The 16,947-nt window shown below is 43.5% G+C and overlaps 2 protein-coding genes and 1 long non-coding RNA gene across 5 annotated transcripts; all 3 read left to right on the top strand.

Moving 5' to 3' along the window:
* On the top strand, nt 1-1,583 carry LOC308700616 (uncharacterized protein). 3 transcript variants are annotated; one of them, XM_081382309.1, is made up of 3 exons: nt 1-274; nt 555-619; nt 825-1,583. In XM_081382309.1, exons 1-3 carry the CDS (start codon nt 190-192, stop codon nt 1,380-1,382), a joined length of 708 nt encoding a protein of 235 aa, XP_081238435.1. In that variant the 5' UTR covers nt 1-189; the 3' UTR covers nt 1,383-1,583. The 3 variants fall into 3 exon arrangements, with proteins under 3 accessions (XP_081238435.1, XP_081238434.1, XP_081238436.1); XM_081382310.1 differs by having other exon boundaries at nt 3-274; nt 555-721; nt 1,017-1,583; XM_081382308.1 differs by having other exon boundaries at nt 555-1,583.
* A 5,621-nt stretch (nt 1,584-7,204) lies between these two features.
* LOC308700372 (uncharacterized protein) lies at nt 7,205-9,111 on the top strand. Its single transcript, XM_081381972.1, has 2 exons — nt 7,205-7,478; nt 7,759-9,111. Exon 2 carries the CDS (start codon nt 7,891-7,893, stop codon nt 8,707-8,709), a length of 819 nt encoding a protein of 272 aa, XP_081238098.1. The 5' UTR covers nt 7,205-7,478; nt 7,759-7,890; the 3' UTR covers nt 8,710-9,111.
* A 5,103-nt stretch (nt 9,112-14,214) lies between these two features.
* LOC308700357 lies at nt 14,215-15,657 on the top strand. The gene is made up of 3 exons (XR_014031299.1): nt 14,215-14,465; nt 14,722-14,855; nt 14,959-15,657. It is a non-coding gene; the product is annotated as an uncharacterized lncRNA (long non-coding RNA).
* The last annotated feature ends 1,290 nt before the right edge of the window (nt 15,658-16,947 follow it).

Below are 16,947 nucleotides of genomic sequence, written 5' to 3' on the forward strand. Positions count from 1 at the left end.
ACGCAGGTGAGTTTCATCAGGGTTGGAGTTACCCAGACTTCCTTGGATCTATAAATCTTTGGACAGCAATTTATGTTAAGGGATTCAGCAGCACATGTTTTCAGTGTTGCTTTGTGTGCCTTACTGTAACTTCTGACTAATTCAGCGCTGTTTCCAGTAGAGTTAATTGTGAGATAACAGGTCGAGAGGATGACAGCTCGAGTGTACTGCTCGTTGAGTGTTGTTTTATTGTGTCTGTCTGCATGTTTGAGCACAAACCACACTGGAGTCGTAGGTGAGAAGATCTTTTAGCTTTATTACACTGCCTGAAGAAATGCATAAATAAATGCCTTACAAAATATGATGTACAGTACAATTAGCTGTAATATTAAACTTATGAACCACATACAGTTTCAAGCACAGGATTGCTTTACAAATTTAATAGATGAATAATACTTGAAATAAAATTCTGTAAGTACAACTTGCTGGTCATGCTTTGCGTGTTTTGTGCTGTACATCTAAGACTGAATGTTGCTAAATGGACTGACTAAAGCTGAATATCTGAATCCATGCAGTGACCCCTGCAGCTGAACCAGCAAAGCCTACAGTGCAGCTTGGGGCCGAACCAGCAAAGCCTGCAGTATGTGCTGAAAACTGCCAAAAAACTCACCCTGATGGTCAATGTCCTGGCCCAAAGGGGGGTCCTCCAGTGGTGCCTGCGTCTGATGCAGAAAAGCCTGCAGTATGTGATGAAAACTGCCAAAAAACTCACCCTGATGGTCAAAGTCCTGGCCCAAAGGGGGGTCCTCCAGTGGTGCCTGCGTCTGATGCAGAAAAGCCTGCAGTATGTGATGAAAACTGCCAAAAAACTCACCCTGATGGTCAATGTCCTGGCCCAAAGGGGGGTCCTCCAGTGGTGCCTGCGTCTGATGCAGAAGAGCCTGCAGTATGTGATGAAAACTGCCAAAAAACTCACCCTGATGGTCAATGTCCTGGCCCAAAGGGGGGTCCTCCAGTGGTGCCTGCGTCTGATGCAGTATGTGAAGAAAACTGCCAAAAAACTCACCCTGATGGTCAATGTCCTGGCCCAAAGGGGGGTCCTCCAGTGGTGCCTGCGTCTGATGCAGAAAAGCCTGCAGTATGTGATGAAAACTGCCAAAAAACTCACCCTGATGGTCAATGTCCTGGCCCAAAGGGGGGTCCTCCAGTGGTGCCTGCGTCTGATGCAGAAGAGCCTGCAGTATGTGATGAAAACTGCCAAAAAACTCACCCTGATGGTCAATGTCCTGGCCCAAAGGGGGGTCCTCCAGTGGTGCCTGCGTCTGATGCAGTATGTGAAGAAAACTGCCAAAAAACTCACCCTGATGCCCCATGTCCTGGCCCAAAGGGGGGTCCTCCAGTGACACCTGCGTCTGATGCAGAAAAGCCTGCAGTATGTGATGAAAACTGCCAAAAAAACGCACCCTGATGCCCCATGTCCTGGCCCTGAAGGGTCCTCCTGGCCATAAAGAATATGGCCATGCATGCAGTTAATGGTGTGATTTTTACCATTGATGTATGGGATGGTTTTTCCTGTTTAACAAATAAATCTCATACTTTAGTAAGTCTCTTTATTTTTTTCATATTAATTTGCTTGAAGAGATTCATTTTTATACTGCAACAGCTGTTGCCCAAAGTGGTTCACAATAACTAAACGCAAATAACAGAGAAAACAAAAAACAAACAAAAAAAGACAAGGTAATGATAAAGAAACAAAACAGACAAGGTAATGATAAAACACCCATCATGAAGTCTTAAAAGATGTGCTTTAAACATGGCCTTAAATTTCTGTAGTGACTTTACTGACCTTACAGAAAGTGGGAGTTCATTCCAAAGTTTGGTTCCAGCATGAGAACTGTCGCCATTATCTCAAGATGGATTATAAAATGCCAGCATACTAGAAAGATAATGGTGTATTATAATTGTCAACGAACCGACTCGGCCCTCGGATATGACTAAGATGGTCACTTCAAGCGTTCTGGTATGTTTTGCGCGTCCGAGTCTGAGAAAAAACATGGACGCCACCCGGAAAGCTGTTTCTATGGTAGCACTGGCTGAGTACCACGTGCTCAAAGTATGTGCTTCACCTACACCACACAGAGGAAGAACTCCAGGAAGACTATGACACAAGATGCAGAAGGTATGCTCATATTTCAGTATGTTTGGTCAAGTTTGAGCCACGTTATAGTAGATCATTTTAGCTAGCACACCAGCTAGCAGGAAATGGGCTAAAACAAACAGTGATGACGTTGCTAAAGGTGATATTGAACTCCTTGCAGTGTTGCTCTTCTACAGAACGCTTTTTGTCATAAATAGATGCACTTAAAAGCTAAAGGTAATGTTTCATGCATGATTTTGGCAACTTGTGCAAGATGCAAACTTTGCTGGCGAACGCAGCGAAAAGTAGTAGACGCACTGTTACACGAGTTTAAAGACATGTATTAACGGCAGGTTTTTTTAACCTCTATTTCTTTTTCTCATTCGCGTAGGGCTGTGATATCAGCTGTGCTGCTGTCCAGACAGCAGATAGTCCTCAAGTCTGGAATGGAGTGGGAGATCATGCAGGATATGGATGACAATACATCTGCCCATCATTTCCTGATCAGAAAAGCCAGGTTTGAGCAGCTCCTTCGACTGCTTCAGGAGGGGGGCCTGCACAGCGAACACAGCCATGGACTTCCCCCCTTGCCTGTTCCCAAAAAGGTCCTCGTGTTTCTCTGGTACATGGCCAACCAGAACAGCTTCAGAGAGATATCTGATAAATGTTATGCTTCCCAGTCAGCGACGCACAGAGCCATCCTTCAAGTGCTGACCATACACAATTGAACTGTGCTTTGTTTTCTTTTTTTGTGGTCATTCACAAATGGCATCCTGGCAATCTGGGCCACTGACAAAAATGTATTAAATAAATAAACTATAACGGCATGTAAACAATTCAACCCACACCAACATACATTAACATGAGAATAAAAATAATAATTGTACATCTTCTCCACCATCTGGGCAAGCAACCTCTGGAATCCCTCCTGGGATTTCTTCATTTGTGCCAGGGTCTCAGCGTGGCGTTTTTGGGAGGCCGCTTGGGAGGCTGCCTTGGACTCCCTAACCTATGCCAACAGCTCATCCTCCCTCTGGCGCTTGCGTGGCCTCCTTGGGGTGTCAGGGGGCATGGTAACAGTGGGATGATGAACACAGGAGGACGGAGGGCTGGATGGAGCTGGAAAGGGGGAATTGGTCAGACGCACAGGTGAGGATGCGCTAGTGGACTGTGCAGGTGAGATGTCTGGTGCAGACACATTGACCTGTAGTGCATCTGGCCTGCGCACATCCAGGCCCATGGTTGTTCCCACAACAGGGAAGACGATATCATGGTGACCTCCCAAGAGGTCATCCATCTCAGCAAAAAACTGAATTTTACTAGGGCCCCTCCCTGTGGACGAATTTTTGTCCTTTACTTTTTTGTAGGCCTCCACCAACGTGTTCCATTTGCGAGCCACCTTGTCTTGCACAAAGGTCTGCTTGAAATGGTGGCTCAGCTTGCCAGTGATATCCTCCCACAGCAGCTTCTTGGACCTCCTGGCCAGCTTCAAGAAAGTCTTGTTGACGACAAGTGAGGCAGTGGCAGGCAGTGGGGTGTGTGAAAGCAGTGGGGCAGTGGCTCCCACCTGGCTGATATCTGAATCAGAAAAGAAAAAGAAAGAAAGATGTTAGCACAGTCCTCAGGGTTTAATAACAGTGCATGTGCATTAGTATCTCACCTGTGCTTTCAATGCACACCAAGTTAACCGAGATCATGAGCCCCTGGTCCAAGTAATAACCAGCCTCTGGGTTGGCTTGTTGTTGAAACAAGGGCCCATGAAAGGGCCGGGTCCTCTCCTGGTCCCAGTACGGATCCATCTTCCCATCAATAAACTCTAAAAATAAAACACTGTATATCACACTCTGTATCTTTTGGGCAGTATGCTATAATGTACAGTTATCATTCTATCACAAACATACCAGTTTAACACGCAACATTGAGATTTAACCCACATAAAGCACTTTTCTAGTAAAACCATAGTTTGTTTATGTAGGCTACATATAACTATATCGGTTATATGTAGCCTAGTAAATTAGGTGCAAGCCAATCTGTAATAAGACTACACCTTATCAAAACGCAGCCATTTGAACGTCTAAAATTTTCACTTTATTTCATGTTTTAGTTCATCTTCTGTTAGCAACGCTAGCCACGTTAGTTACACCCGTTTGAAACAAGGCTTCATTTAAACAACCAAAGCGGTCCAAAAACAATGAAAACAATTCATACTTACAAGTCACACAGGGCGCAGCCATCTTGGATTCCGTATCAGAATTCTTGCTCGGTGTCCTCATGGTTGTCTGACTTCCGAGCTGGGAAATCTGAGGAAAGGGTTGAAATCTGTTGGTGCGTGTTGCTAGGCAACGTCTGTCTTCCTAGTCGGAATGCCGTGCTTATTTCTGTTACTTGTGACATTTTCATGGCTAAAATCTGATTACACTGTATTTAGCACAAACTCTGCTACAATAATATGTCAGTAGCATGTATGTAAAAGTTATGTAAAAAACAAAACAAAAAAGAATTCAAAAAAAGTGTTGCCTTTTTTTACAGACTCAAAGACTCCTATAGGCCACTGGGGGGCGGAATATACACCCCACGCTCAAGCGCACGTATAAAGCTTGCCACAAAGTAGTCTAATAGATAGATAGATTTCTTTATTGCCATTGTACAATTTTACATACAGCAACATTTTTAGACTTTCCAACGTATACAATTAAGAATAGTTAAGTACATATTGCAATCAAAGGCCATATAGCACATTAAGAAATAAAGTGCTCATAGTGTTATTTCACATAAATTGTCTTGTATGTCAAGAATGTGTTGTGCTGATTTTGGGGATGTGTTTTCAGTTCATAGGTCATTATCGTGATAGCTTTGGAATAGAAGCTGTTCATATATCACGTTGTGTGTGATTTGATAGACCTGTAGCGTTTTCCGGATGGCAGCAGTTCAAATAAATGATGGGCTGGGTGATACGGGTCCTTCAGAATGTTGTGTGTTTTCTGCAGACAATGAGAGGTGAAAATGTCATCCAGGGCAGGTAGCTGTTGATTTGTAATGTTCTGTGCAGTCTTTAGTACTCTCTGCAAAGCCTTTTTATCAGCTGCCGATCTGCCTCCATACCACACCAGCATACCATATGTGATACGATCCTGGAAAACCCGTCAGATGTCACGCTGGTACGTTTTCAGTAAGATCTAAAAATAGATCCAATGTCAGTTGTGTCAAAATTGGGTTTTTATTAAATTATTATTCTATAACATCTTGTCTACCATCTCTGAATATATCTTGGCAAAATTCACTAGTTTAGTGCAGAAAAAGAGCAATTTATAGTGGCAAGCTGAAAAGACCAGGTCTTCTTTTCACTTGATTCATCAGTGACTGGGGATTAACGTAGCATTCCTTTTAACCTTTGTGATGTTTTCCTGACAAAGTCCTGTTCCACCAGTCCAGGGGGAGGGGAAAGCAGTCATTCCCGGCGGCTGCAAAGTCCAAGTCCGCTAACCATCCAATGTCAATTTATTTGAATGTGGCCAAAGCCACTGAACCTATTAGTTCCTCTTACCACTCTGAGAGGTCACTGTGGCTAAATCTCTGGAGCATCGGGGCAGGGATAAATTCCTCTCACAATTCCACCACATTTGTTTCCCCACCTGCATAGAAGTGGAGGATGTGGAATTCGGGTGGGCAAATGGTTCTAAGTTGTGTTCAGCCCAGTTCAGATCCCCCTCAACACACAATGTTCCTTGGATTACTGACAGTGCAGAATACTCATCCACCAAAAGAATGTGGTCTGATGGGCACAATCACAAGTTCTCAAGTGTATTGTCACAAAGCACATCTTTTACACGGGTTGATTGGGAGGCTTACATACTACACCCTCACATGTGAGCCACGTCTCTGGCTGTAACCGCCCTGAGTAAACTAGTGTTTTTCCTTGATGCCTCGCCAAAGCCAATCATGCTGCATGATTTTTGGCTCACAGATATTAACGAGATTGACCCCTTAGGTACTGAGATTTGGTATGAACGGTAAGCCGTTTTTTGATACTCAATGGTATCGAGTCAATTCGGTCAGTGCCGAATCTAACTCGATACGCAGCCCTAATTTTACCCCCCTCCATTTTTTTTCAGAGGAGCAGAAATTGCACACTTTGTGTTCTGTACAAGCGTTACGGCATTATGTAAACAGGACACGATTGTTCAGGAAGAATGTTCAGTTATTCGTTTCATGGGCCGATCTTATAAGCCGATCTCCTCGCAGCGCCTTTCCCAGTGGATGGTGGAGACTGACGATTGAATTGACCTGTACTTCTATGGGTCTTCATTCCCCAGTGGGCTTAAGGGCTCATTCTACAAGGGGTATGGCTACCTCAGGGCATTGTTCAAGAGGATTTTGGTATGAGATATTTGTGCAGCGGCAAGCTGGACTTCCCCCATACATTTGTCAGATTTTACTTTCTGGATGTCACTGCCACCTCTATTGCTCATGAAGTTCTCAATTTTGGTTCTTTGTAGAATCGAAAGGTTATCTTTCTTTCTTGCCGGGTCTGTTCGGCAACTTTGAAAAGCATGCGTTACGGGAGTTGGCTATATCATTTCCAAAGAGTTATATATATATATATATATATATATATATATATATATATATATATATATATATATATATATATATATATATGTATACATATTTGAAAAAAAGTGGCGTTGATATAAGAATGGCTGTATTCCCTAGTTGCTTGAAACACTGTTGTTAGTCACAATTAATTCAGTTTCCAATTCTAGACATGCCCCTGTGTCTGTGTTTGCTGTGCCTCTTCATATTCTACGCAGATTTATGCCAGTAGAGATCCACTTTCAGTAGAGTTTAGGTGTAAGAGGTTATTCATAACAACAACTTGTAAACGTGGAATTTCCAGAAAGCTCCGACTTGTACCATGTGATCATTGTACCACCTGACCATTTTGTCATTGATAGTGTTGCCATAGAAACACTCAATCTTCTAATTATGTCATCTGGCATGACCGCTGTGCTCCACTCCTCCAAACCTAATCAAACACACCTGAACAAGCTAATCAAGGTCTTAAAGATTAGGCTACTAGAAAGCTACACGCAGGTGAGTTTCATCAGGGTTGGAGTTACCCAGACTTCCTTGGATCTATAAATCTTTGGACAGCAATTTATGTTAAGGGATTCAGCAGCACATGTTTTCAGTGTTGCTTTGTGTGCCTTACTGTAACTTCTGACTAATTCAGCGCTGTTTCCAGTAGAGTTAATTGTGAGATAACAGGTCGAGAGGATGACAGCTCGAGTGTACTGCTCGTTGAGTGTTGTTTTATTGTGTCTGTCTGCATGTTTGAGCACAAACCACACTGGAGTCGTAGGTGAGAAGATCTTTTAGCTTTATTACACTGCCTGAAGAAATGCATAAATAAATGCCTTACAAAATATGATGTACAGTACAATTAGCTGTAATATTAAACTTATGAACCACATACAGTTTCAAGCACAGGATTGCTTTACAAATTTAATAGATGAATAATACTTGAAATAAAATTCTGTAAGTACAACTTGCTGGTCATGCTTTGCGTGTTTTGTGCTGTACATCTAAGACTGAATGTTGCTAAATGGACTGACTAAAGCTGAATATCTGAATCCATGCAGTGACACCTGCAGCTGAACCAGCAAAGCCTACAGTGCAGCTTGGGGCCGAACCAGCAAAGCCTACAGTGCAGCTTGGGGCCGAACCAGCAAAGCCTGCAGTATGTGCTGAAAACTGCCAAAAAACTCACCCTGATGGTCAATGTCCTGGCCCAAAGGGGGGTCCTCCAGTGGTGCCTGCGTCTGATGCAGAAAAGCCTGCAGTATGTGATGAAAACTGCCAAAAAACTCACCCTGATGGTCAATGTCCTGGCCCAAAGGGGGGTCCTCCAGTGGTGCCTGCGTCTGATGCAGAAAAGCCTGCAGTATGTGATGAAAACTGCCAAAAAACTCACCCTGATGGTCAATGTCCTGGCCCAAAGGGGGGTCCTCCAGTGGTGCCTGCGTCTGATGCAGAAGAGCCTGCAGTATGTGATGAAAACTGCCAAAAAACTCACCCTGATGGTCAATGTCCTGGCCCAAAGGGGGGTCCTCCAGTGGTGCCTGCGTCTGATGCAGTATGTGAAGAAAACTGCCAAAAAACTCACCCTGATGGTCAATGTCCTGGCCCAAAGGGGGGTCCTCCAGTGGTGCCTGCGTCTGATGCAGAAAAGCCTGCAGTATGTGATGAAAACTGCCAAAAAACTCACCCTGATGGTCAATGTCCTGGCCCAAAGGGGGGTCCTCCAGTGGTGCCTGCGTCTGATGCAGAAGAGCCTGCAGTATGTGATGAAAACTGCCAAAAAACTCACCCTGATGGTCAATGTCCTGGCCCAAAGGGGGGTCCTCCAGTGGTGCCTGCGTCTGATGCAGTATGTGAAGAAAACTGCCAAAAAACTCACCCTGATGGTCAATGTCCTGGCCCAAAGGGGGGTCCTCCAGTGGTGCCTGCGTCTGATGCAGTATGTGAAGAAAACTGCCAAAAAACTCACCCTGATGCCCCATGTCCTGGCCCAAAGGGGGGTCCTCCAGTGACGCCTGCGTCTGATGCAGAAAAGCCTGCAGTATGTGATGAAAACTGCCAAAAAAACGCACCCTGATGCCCCATGTCCTGGCCCTGAAGGGTCCTCCTGGCCATAAAGAATATGGCCATGCATGGTTAATGGTGTGATTTTTACCATTGATGTATGGGATGGTTTTTCCTGTTTAACAAATAAATCTCATACTTTAGTAAGTCTCTTTATTTTTTTCATATTAATTTGCTTGAAGAGATTCATTTTTATACTGCAACAGCTGTTGCCCAAAGTGGTTCACAATAACTAAACGCAAATAACAGAAAACAAAAAACAAACAAAAAAAGACAAGGTAATGATAAAGAAACAAAACAGACAAGGTAATGATAAAACACCCATCATGAAGTCTTAAAAGATGTGCTTTAAACATGGCCTTAAATTTCTGTAGTGACTTTACTGACCTTACAGAAAGTGGGAGTTCATTCCAAAGTTTGGTTCCAGCATGAGAACTGTCGCCATTATCTCAAGATGGATTATAAAATGCCAGCATACTAGAAAGATAATGGTGTATTATAATTGTCAACGAACCGACTCGGCCCTGGGATATGACTAAGATGGTCACTTCAAGCGTTCTGGTATGTTTTGCGCGTCCGAGTCTGAGAAAAAACATGGACGCCACCCGGAAAGCTGTTTCTATGGTAGCACTGGCTGAGTACCACGTGCTCAAAGTATGTGCTTCACCTACACCACACAGAGGAAGAACTCCAGGAAGACTATGACACAAGATGCAGAAGGTATGCTCATATTTCAGTATGTTTGGTCAAGTTTGAGCCACGTTATAGTAGATCATTTTAGCTAGCACACCAGCTAGCAGGAAATGGGCTAAAACAAACAGTGATGACGTCGCTAAAGGTGATATTGAACTCCTTGCAGTGTTGCTCTTCTACAGAACGCTTTTTGTCATAAATAGATGCACTTAAAAGCTAAAGGTAATGTTTCATGCATGATTTTGGCAACTTGTGCAAGATGCAAACTTTGCTGGCGAACGACCGGCTGCAACCAGAACAGCTTCAGAGAGATATCTGATAAATGTTATGCTTCCCAGTCAGCGACGCACAGAGCCATCCTTCAAGTGCTGACCATACACAATTGAACTGTGCTTTGTTTTCTTTTTTTGTGGTCATTCACAAATGGCATCCTGGCAATCTGGGCCACTGACAAAAATGTATTAAATAAATAAACTATAACGGCATGTAAACAATTCAACCCACACCAACATACATTAACATGAGAATAAAAATAATAATTGTACATCTTCTCCACAATCTGGGCAAGCAACCTCTGGAATCCCTCCTGGGATTTCTTCATTTGTGCCAGGGTCTCAGCGTGGCGTTTTTGGGAGGCCGCTTGGGAGGCTGCCTTGGACTCCCTAACCTATGCCAACAGCTCATCCTCCCTCTGGCGCTTGCGTGGCCTCCTTGGGGTGTCAGGGGGCATGGTGGTAACAGTGGGATGATGAACACAGGAGGACGGAGGGCTGGATGGAGCTGGAGAGGGGGAATTGGTCAGACGCACAGGTGAGGATGCGCTAGTGGACTCTGCAGGTGAGATGTCTGGTGCAGACACATTGACCTGTAGTGCATCTGGCCTGCGCACATCCAGGCCCATGGTTGTTCCCACAACAGGGAAGACGATATCATGGTGACCTCCCAAGAGGTCATCCATCTCAGCAAAAAACTGAATTTTACTAGGGCCCCTCCCTGTGGACGAATTTTTGTCCTTTACTTTTTTGTAGGCCTCCACCAACGTGTTCCATTTGCGAGCCACCTTGTCTTGCACAAAGGTCTGCTTGAAATGGTGGCTCAGCTTGCCAGTGATATCCTCCCACAGCAGCTTCTTGGACCTCCTGGCCAGCTTCAAGAAAGTCTTGTTGACGACAAGTGAGGCAGTGGCAGGCAGTGGGGTGTGTGAAAGCAGTGGGGCAGTGGCTCCCACCTGGCTGATATCTGAATCAGAAAAGAAAAAGAAAGAAAGATGTTAGCACAGCCCTCAGGGTTTAATAACAGTGCATGTGCATTAGTATCTCACCTGTGCTTTCAATGCACACCAAGTTAACCGAGATCATGAGACCCTGGTCCAAGTAATAACCAGCCGCTGGGTTGGCTTGTTGTTGAAACAAGGGCCCATGAAAGGGCCGGGTCCTCTCCTGGTCCCAGTACGGATCCATCTTCCCATCAATAAACTCTAAAAATAAAACACTGTATATCACACTCTGTATCTTTTGGGCAGTATGCTATAATGTACAGTTATCATTCTATCACAAACATACCAGTTTAACACGCAACATTGAGATTTAACCCACATAAAGCACTTTTCTAGTAAAACCATAGTTTGTTTATGTAGGCTACATATAACTATATCGGTTATATGTAGCCTAGTAAATTAGGTGCAAGCCAATCTGTAATAAGACTACACCTTATCAAAACGCAGCCATTTGAACGTCTAAAATTTTCACTTTATTTCATGTTTTAGTTAATCTTCTGTTAGCAACACTAGCCACGTTAGTTACACCCGTTTGAAACAAGGCTTCATTTAAACAACCAAAGCGGTCCAAAAACAATGAAAACAATTCATACTTACAAGTCACACAGGGCGCAGCCATCTTGGATTCCGTATCAGAATTCTTGCTCGGTGTCCTCATGGTTGTCTGACTTCCGAGCTGGGAAATCTGAGGAAAGGGTTGAAATCTGTTGGTGCATGTTGCTAGGCAACGTCTGTCTTCCTAGTCGGAATGCCGTGCTTATTTCTGTTACTTGTGACATTTTCATGGCTAAAATCTTATTACACTGTATTTAGCACAAACTCTGCTACAATAATATGTCAGTAGCATGTATGTAAAAGTTATGTAAAAAACAAAACAAAAAAGAATTCAAAAAAAGTGTTGCCTTTTTTTTACAGACTCAAAGACTCCTATAGGCCACTGGGGGGCGGAATATACACCCCACGCTCAAGCGCACGTATAAAGCTTGCCACAAAGTAGTCTAATAGATAGATAGATTTCTTTATTGCCATTGTACAATTTTACATACAGCAACATTTTTAGACTTTACAACGTATACAATTAAGAATAGTTAAGTACATATTGCAATCAAAGGCCATATAGCACATTAAGAAATAAAGTGCTCATAGTGTTATTTCACATAAATTGTCTTGTATGTCAAGAATGTGTTGTGCTGATTTTGGGGATGTGTTTTCAGTTCATAGGTCATTATCATGATAGCTTTGGAATAGAAGCTGTTCATAAATCACGTTGTGTGTGATTTGATAGACCTGTAGCGTTTTCCGGATGGCAGCAGTTCAAATAAATGATGGGCTGGGTGATACGGGTCCTTCAGAATGTTGTGTGTTTTCTGCAGACAATGAGAGGTGAAAATGTCATCCAGGGCAGGTAGCTGTTGATTTGTAATGTTCTGTGCAGTCTTTAGTACTCTCTGCAAACCTTTTTATCAGCTGCCGATCTGCCTCCATACCACACCAGCATACCATATGTGATACGATCCTGGAAAACCCGTCAGATGTCACGCTGGTACGTTTTCAGTAAGATCTAAAAATAGATCCAATGTCAGTTGTGTCAAAATTGGGTTTTTATTAAATTATTATTCTATAACATCTTGTCTATCATCTCTGAATATATCTTGGCAAAATTCACTAGTTTAGTGCAGAAAAAGAGCAATTTATAGTGGCAAGCTGAAAAGACCAGGTCTTCTTTTCACTTGATTCATCAGTGACTGGGGATTAACGTAGCATTCCTTTTAACCTTTGTGATGTTTTCCTGACAAAGTCCTGTTCCACCAGTCCAGGGGGAGGGGAAAGCAGTCATTCCCGGCGGCTGCAAAGTCCAAGTCCGCTAACCATCCAATGTCAATTTATTTGAATGTGGCCAAAGCCACTGAACCTATTAGTTCCTCTTACCACTCTGAGAGGTCACTGTGGCTAAATCTCTGGAGCATCGGGGGCAGGGATAAATTCCTCTCACAATTCCACCACATTTGTTTCCCCACCTGCATAGAAGTGGAGGATGTGGAATTCGGGTGGGCAAATGGTTCTAAGTTGTGTTCAGCCCAGTTCAGATCCCCCTCAACACACAATGTTCCTTGGATTACTGACAGTGCAGAATACTCATCCACCAAAAGAATGTGGTCTGATGGGCACAATCACAAGTTCTCAAGTGTATTGTCACAAAGCACATCTTTTACACGGGTTGATTGGGTGGCTTACATACTACACCCTCACATGTGAGCCACGTCTCTGGCTGTAACCGCCCTGAGTAAACTAGTGTTTTTCCTTGATGCCTCGCCAAAGCCAATCATGCTGCATGATTTTTGGCTCACAGATATTAACGAGATTGACCCCTTAGGTACTGAGATTTGGTATGAACGGTAAGCCGTTTTTTGATACTCAATGGTATCGAGTCAATTCGGTCAGTGCCGAATCTAACTCGATACGCAGCCCTAATTTTACCCCCCTCCATTTTTTTTTTCAGAGGAGCAGAAATTGCACACTTTGTGTTCTGTACAAGCGTTACGGCATTATGTAAACAGGACACGATTGTTCAGGAAGAATGTTCAGTTATTCGTTTCATGGGCCGATCTTATAAGCCGATCTCCTCGCAGCGCCTTTCCCAGTGGATGGTGGAGACTGACGATTGAATTGACCTGTACTTCTATGGGTCTTCATTCCCCAGTGGGCTTAAGGGCTCATTCTACAAGGGGTATGGCTACCTCAGGGCATTGTTCAAGAGGATTTTGGTATGAGATATTTGTGCAGCGGCAAGCTGGACTTCCCCCATACATTTGTCAGATTTTACTTTCTGGATGTCACTGCCACCTCTATTGCTCATGAAGTTCTCAATTTTGGTTCTTTGTAGAATCGAAAGGTTATCTTTCTTTCTTGCCGGGTCTGTTCGGCAACTTTGAAAAGCATGCGTTACGGGAGTTGGCTATATCATTTCCAAAGAGTTTATATATATATATATATATATATATATATATATATATATATATATATATATATATATATATATGTATACATATTTGAAAAAAAGTGGCGTTGATATAAGAATGGCTGTATTCCCTAGTTGCTTGAAACACTGTTGTTAGTCACAATTAATTCAGTTTCCAATTCTAGACATGCCCCTGTGTCTGTGTTTGCTGTGCCTCTTCATATTCTACGCAGATTTATGCCAGTAGAGATCCACTTTCAGTAGAGTTTAGGTGTAAGAGGTTATTCATAACAACAACTTGTAAACGTGGAATTTCCAGAAAGCTCCGACTTGTACCATGTGATCATTGTACCACCTGACCATTTTGTCATTGATAGTGCTGCCATAGAAACACTCAATCTTCTAATTATGTCATCTGGCATGACCGCTGTGCTCCACTCCTCCAAACCTAATCAAACACACCTGAACAAGCTAATCAAGGTCTTAAAGATTAGGCTACTAGAAAGCTACACGCAGGTGAGTTTCATCAGGGTTGGAGTTACCCAGACTTCCTTGGATCTATAAATCTTTGGACAGCAATTTATGTTAAGGGATTCAGCAGCACATGTTTTCAGTGTTGCTTTGTGTGCCTTACTGTAACTTCTGACTAATTCAGCGCTGTTTCCAGTAGATTTAATTGTGAGATAACAGGTCGAGAGGATGACAGCTCGGGTGTACTGCTCCTTGAGTGTTGTTTTATTGTGTATGTTTGAGCACAAACCACGCTGGAGTCGTAGGTGAGAAGATCTTTTAGCTTTATTACACTGCCTGAAGAAATGCATAAATAAATGCCTTACAAAATATGATGTACAGTACAATTAGATGTAATATTAAACTTATGAACCACATACAGTTTCAAGCACAGGATTGCTTTACAAATTTAATAGATGTAAGTACAACTTGCTGGTCATGCTTTGCGTGTTTTGTGCTGTACATCTAAGACTGAATGTTGCTAAATGGACTGACTAAAGCTGAATATCTGAATCCATGCAGTGACGCCTGCAGCTGAACCAGCAAAGCCTACAGTGCAGCTTGGGGCCGAACCAGCAAAGCCTGCAGTATGTGCTGAAAACTGCCAAAAAACTCACCCTGATGGTCAATGTCCTGGCCCAAAGGGGGGTCCTCCAGTGGTGCCTGCGTCTGATGCAGAAAAGCCTGCAGTATGTGATGAAAACTGCCAAAAAACTCACCCTGATGGTCAATGTCCTGGCCCAAAGGGGGGTTCTCCAGTGGTGCCTGCGTCTGATGCAGAAAAGCCTGCAGTATGTGATGAAAACTGCCAAAAAACTCACCCTGATGGTCAATGTCCTGGCCCAAAGGGGGGTCCTCCAGTGGTGCCTGCGTCTGATGCAGAAAAGCCTGCAGTATGTGATGAAAACTGCCAAAAAACTCACCCTGATGGTCAATGTCCTGGCCCAAAGGGGGGTCCTCCAGTGGTGCCTGCGTCTGATGCAGAAAAGCCTGCAGTATGTGATGAAAACTGCCAAAAAACTCACCCTGATGGTCAATGTCCTGGCCCAAAGGGGGGTCCTCCAGTAGTGCCTGCGTCTGATGCAGAAGAGCCTGCAGTATGTGATGAAAACTGCCAAAAAACTCACCCTGATGGTCAATGTCCTTGCCCAAAGGGGGGTCCTCCAGTGGTGCCTGCGTCTGATGCAGTATGTGAAGAAAACTGCCAAAAAACTCACCCTGATGCCCCATGTCCTGGCCCAAAGGGGGGTCCTCCATTGACGCCTGCGTCTGATGCAGAAAAGCCTGCAGTATGTGATGAAAACTGCCAAAAAAACGCACCCTGATGCCCTATGTCCTGGCCCTGAAGGGTCCTCCTGGCCATGAAGAATATGGCCATGCATGCAGTTAATGGTGTGATTTTTACCATTGATGTATGGGATGGTTTTTCCTGTTTAACAAATAAATCTCATACTTTAGTAAGTCTCTTTATTTTTTTCATATTAATTTGCTTGAAGAGATTCATTTTTATACTGCAACAGCTGTTGCCCAAAGTGGTTCACAATAACTAAACGCAAATAACAGAGAAAACAAAAAACAAACAAAAAAAGACAAGGTAATGATAAAACACCCATCATGAATTCTTAAAAGATGTGCTTTAAACATGGCCTTAAATTTCGGTAGTGACTTTACTGACCTTACAGAAAGTGGGAGTTCATTCCAAAGTTTGGTTCCAGCATGAGAACTGTCGCCATTATCTCAAGATGGATTATAAAATGCCAGCATACTAGAAAGATAATGGTGCATTATAATTGTCAATGAACCGACTCGGCCCTCGGATATGACTAAGATGGTCACTTCAAGCGTTCTGGTATGTTTTGCGCGTCCGAGTCTGAGAAAAAAACATGGACGCCACCCGGAAAGCTGTTTCTATGGTAGCACTGGCTGAGTACCACGTGCTCAAAGTATGTGCTTCACCTACACCACACAGAGGAAGAACTCCAGGAAGACTATGACACAAGATGCAGAAGGTATGCTCATATTTCAGTATGTTTGGTCAAGTTTGAGCCACGTTATCGTAGATCATTTTAGCTAGCACACCAGCTAGCAGGAAATGGGCTAAAACAAACAGTGATGACGTCGCTAAAGGTGATATTGAACTCCTTGCAGTGTTGCTCTTCTACAGAACGCTTTTTGTCATAAATAGATGCACTTAAAAGCTAAAGGTAATGTTTCATGCATGATTTTGGCAACTTGTGCAAGATGCAAACTTTGCTGGCGAACGCAGCGAAAAGTAGTAGACGCACTGTTACACGAGTTAAAAGACATGTATTAACGGCAGTATTTTTTAACCTCTATTTCTTTTTCTCATTCGCGTAGGGCTGTGATATCAGCTGTGCTGCTGTCCAGACAGCAGATAGTCCTCAAGTCTGGAATGGAGTGGGAGATCATGCAGGATATGGATGACAATACATCTGCCCATCATTTCCTGATCAGAAAAGCCAGGTTTGAGCAGCTCCTTCGACTGCTTCAGGAGGGGGGCCTGCACAGCGAACACAGCCATGGACTTCCCCCCTTGCCTGTTCCCAAAAAGGTCCTCATTTATCTCTGGTACATGGCCAACCAGAACAGCTTCAGAGAGATATCTGATAAATGTTATGCTTCCCAGTCAGCGACGCACAGAGCCATCCTTCAAGTGCTGACCATACACAATTGAACTGTGCTTTGTTTTCTTTTTTTGTGGTCATTCACAAATGGCATCCTGGCAAT

This window comes from Scardinius erythrophthalmus, assembly GCF_964197995.2.
Source record: "Scardinius erythrophthalmus genome assembly, chromosome: 13".
Taxonomy (NCBI): domain Eukaryota; kingdom Metazoa; phylum Chordata; class Actinopteri; order Cypriniformes; family Leuciscidae; genus Scardinius; species Scardinius erythrophthalmus.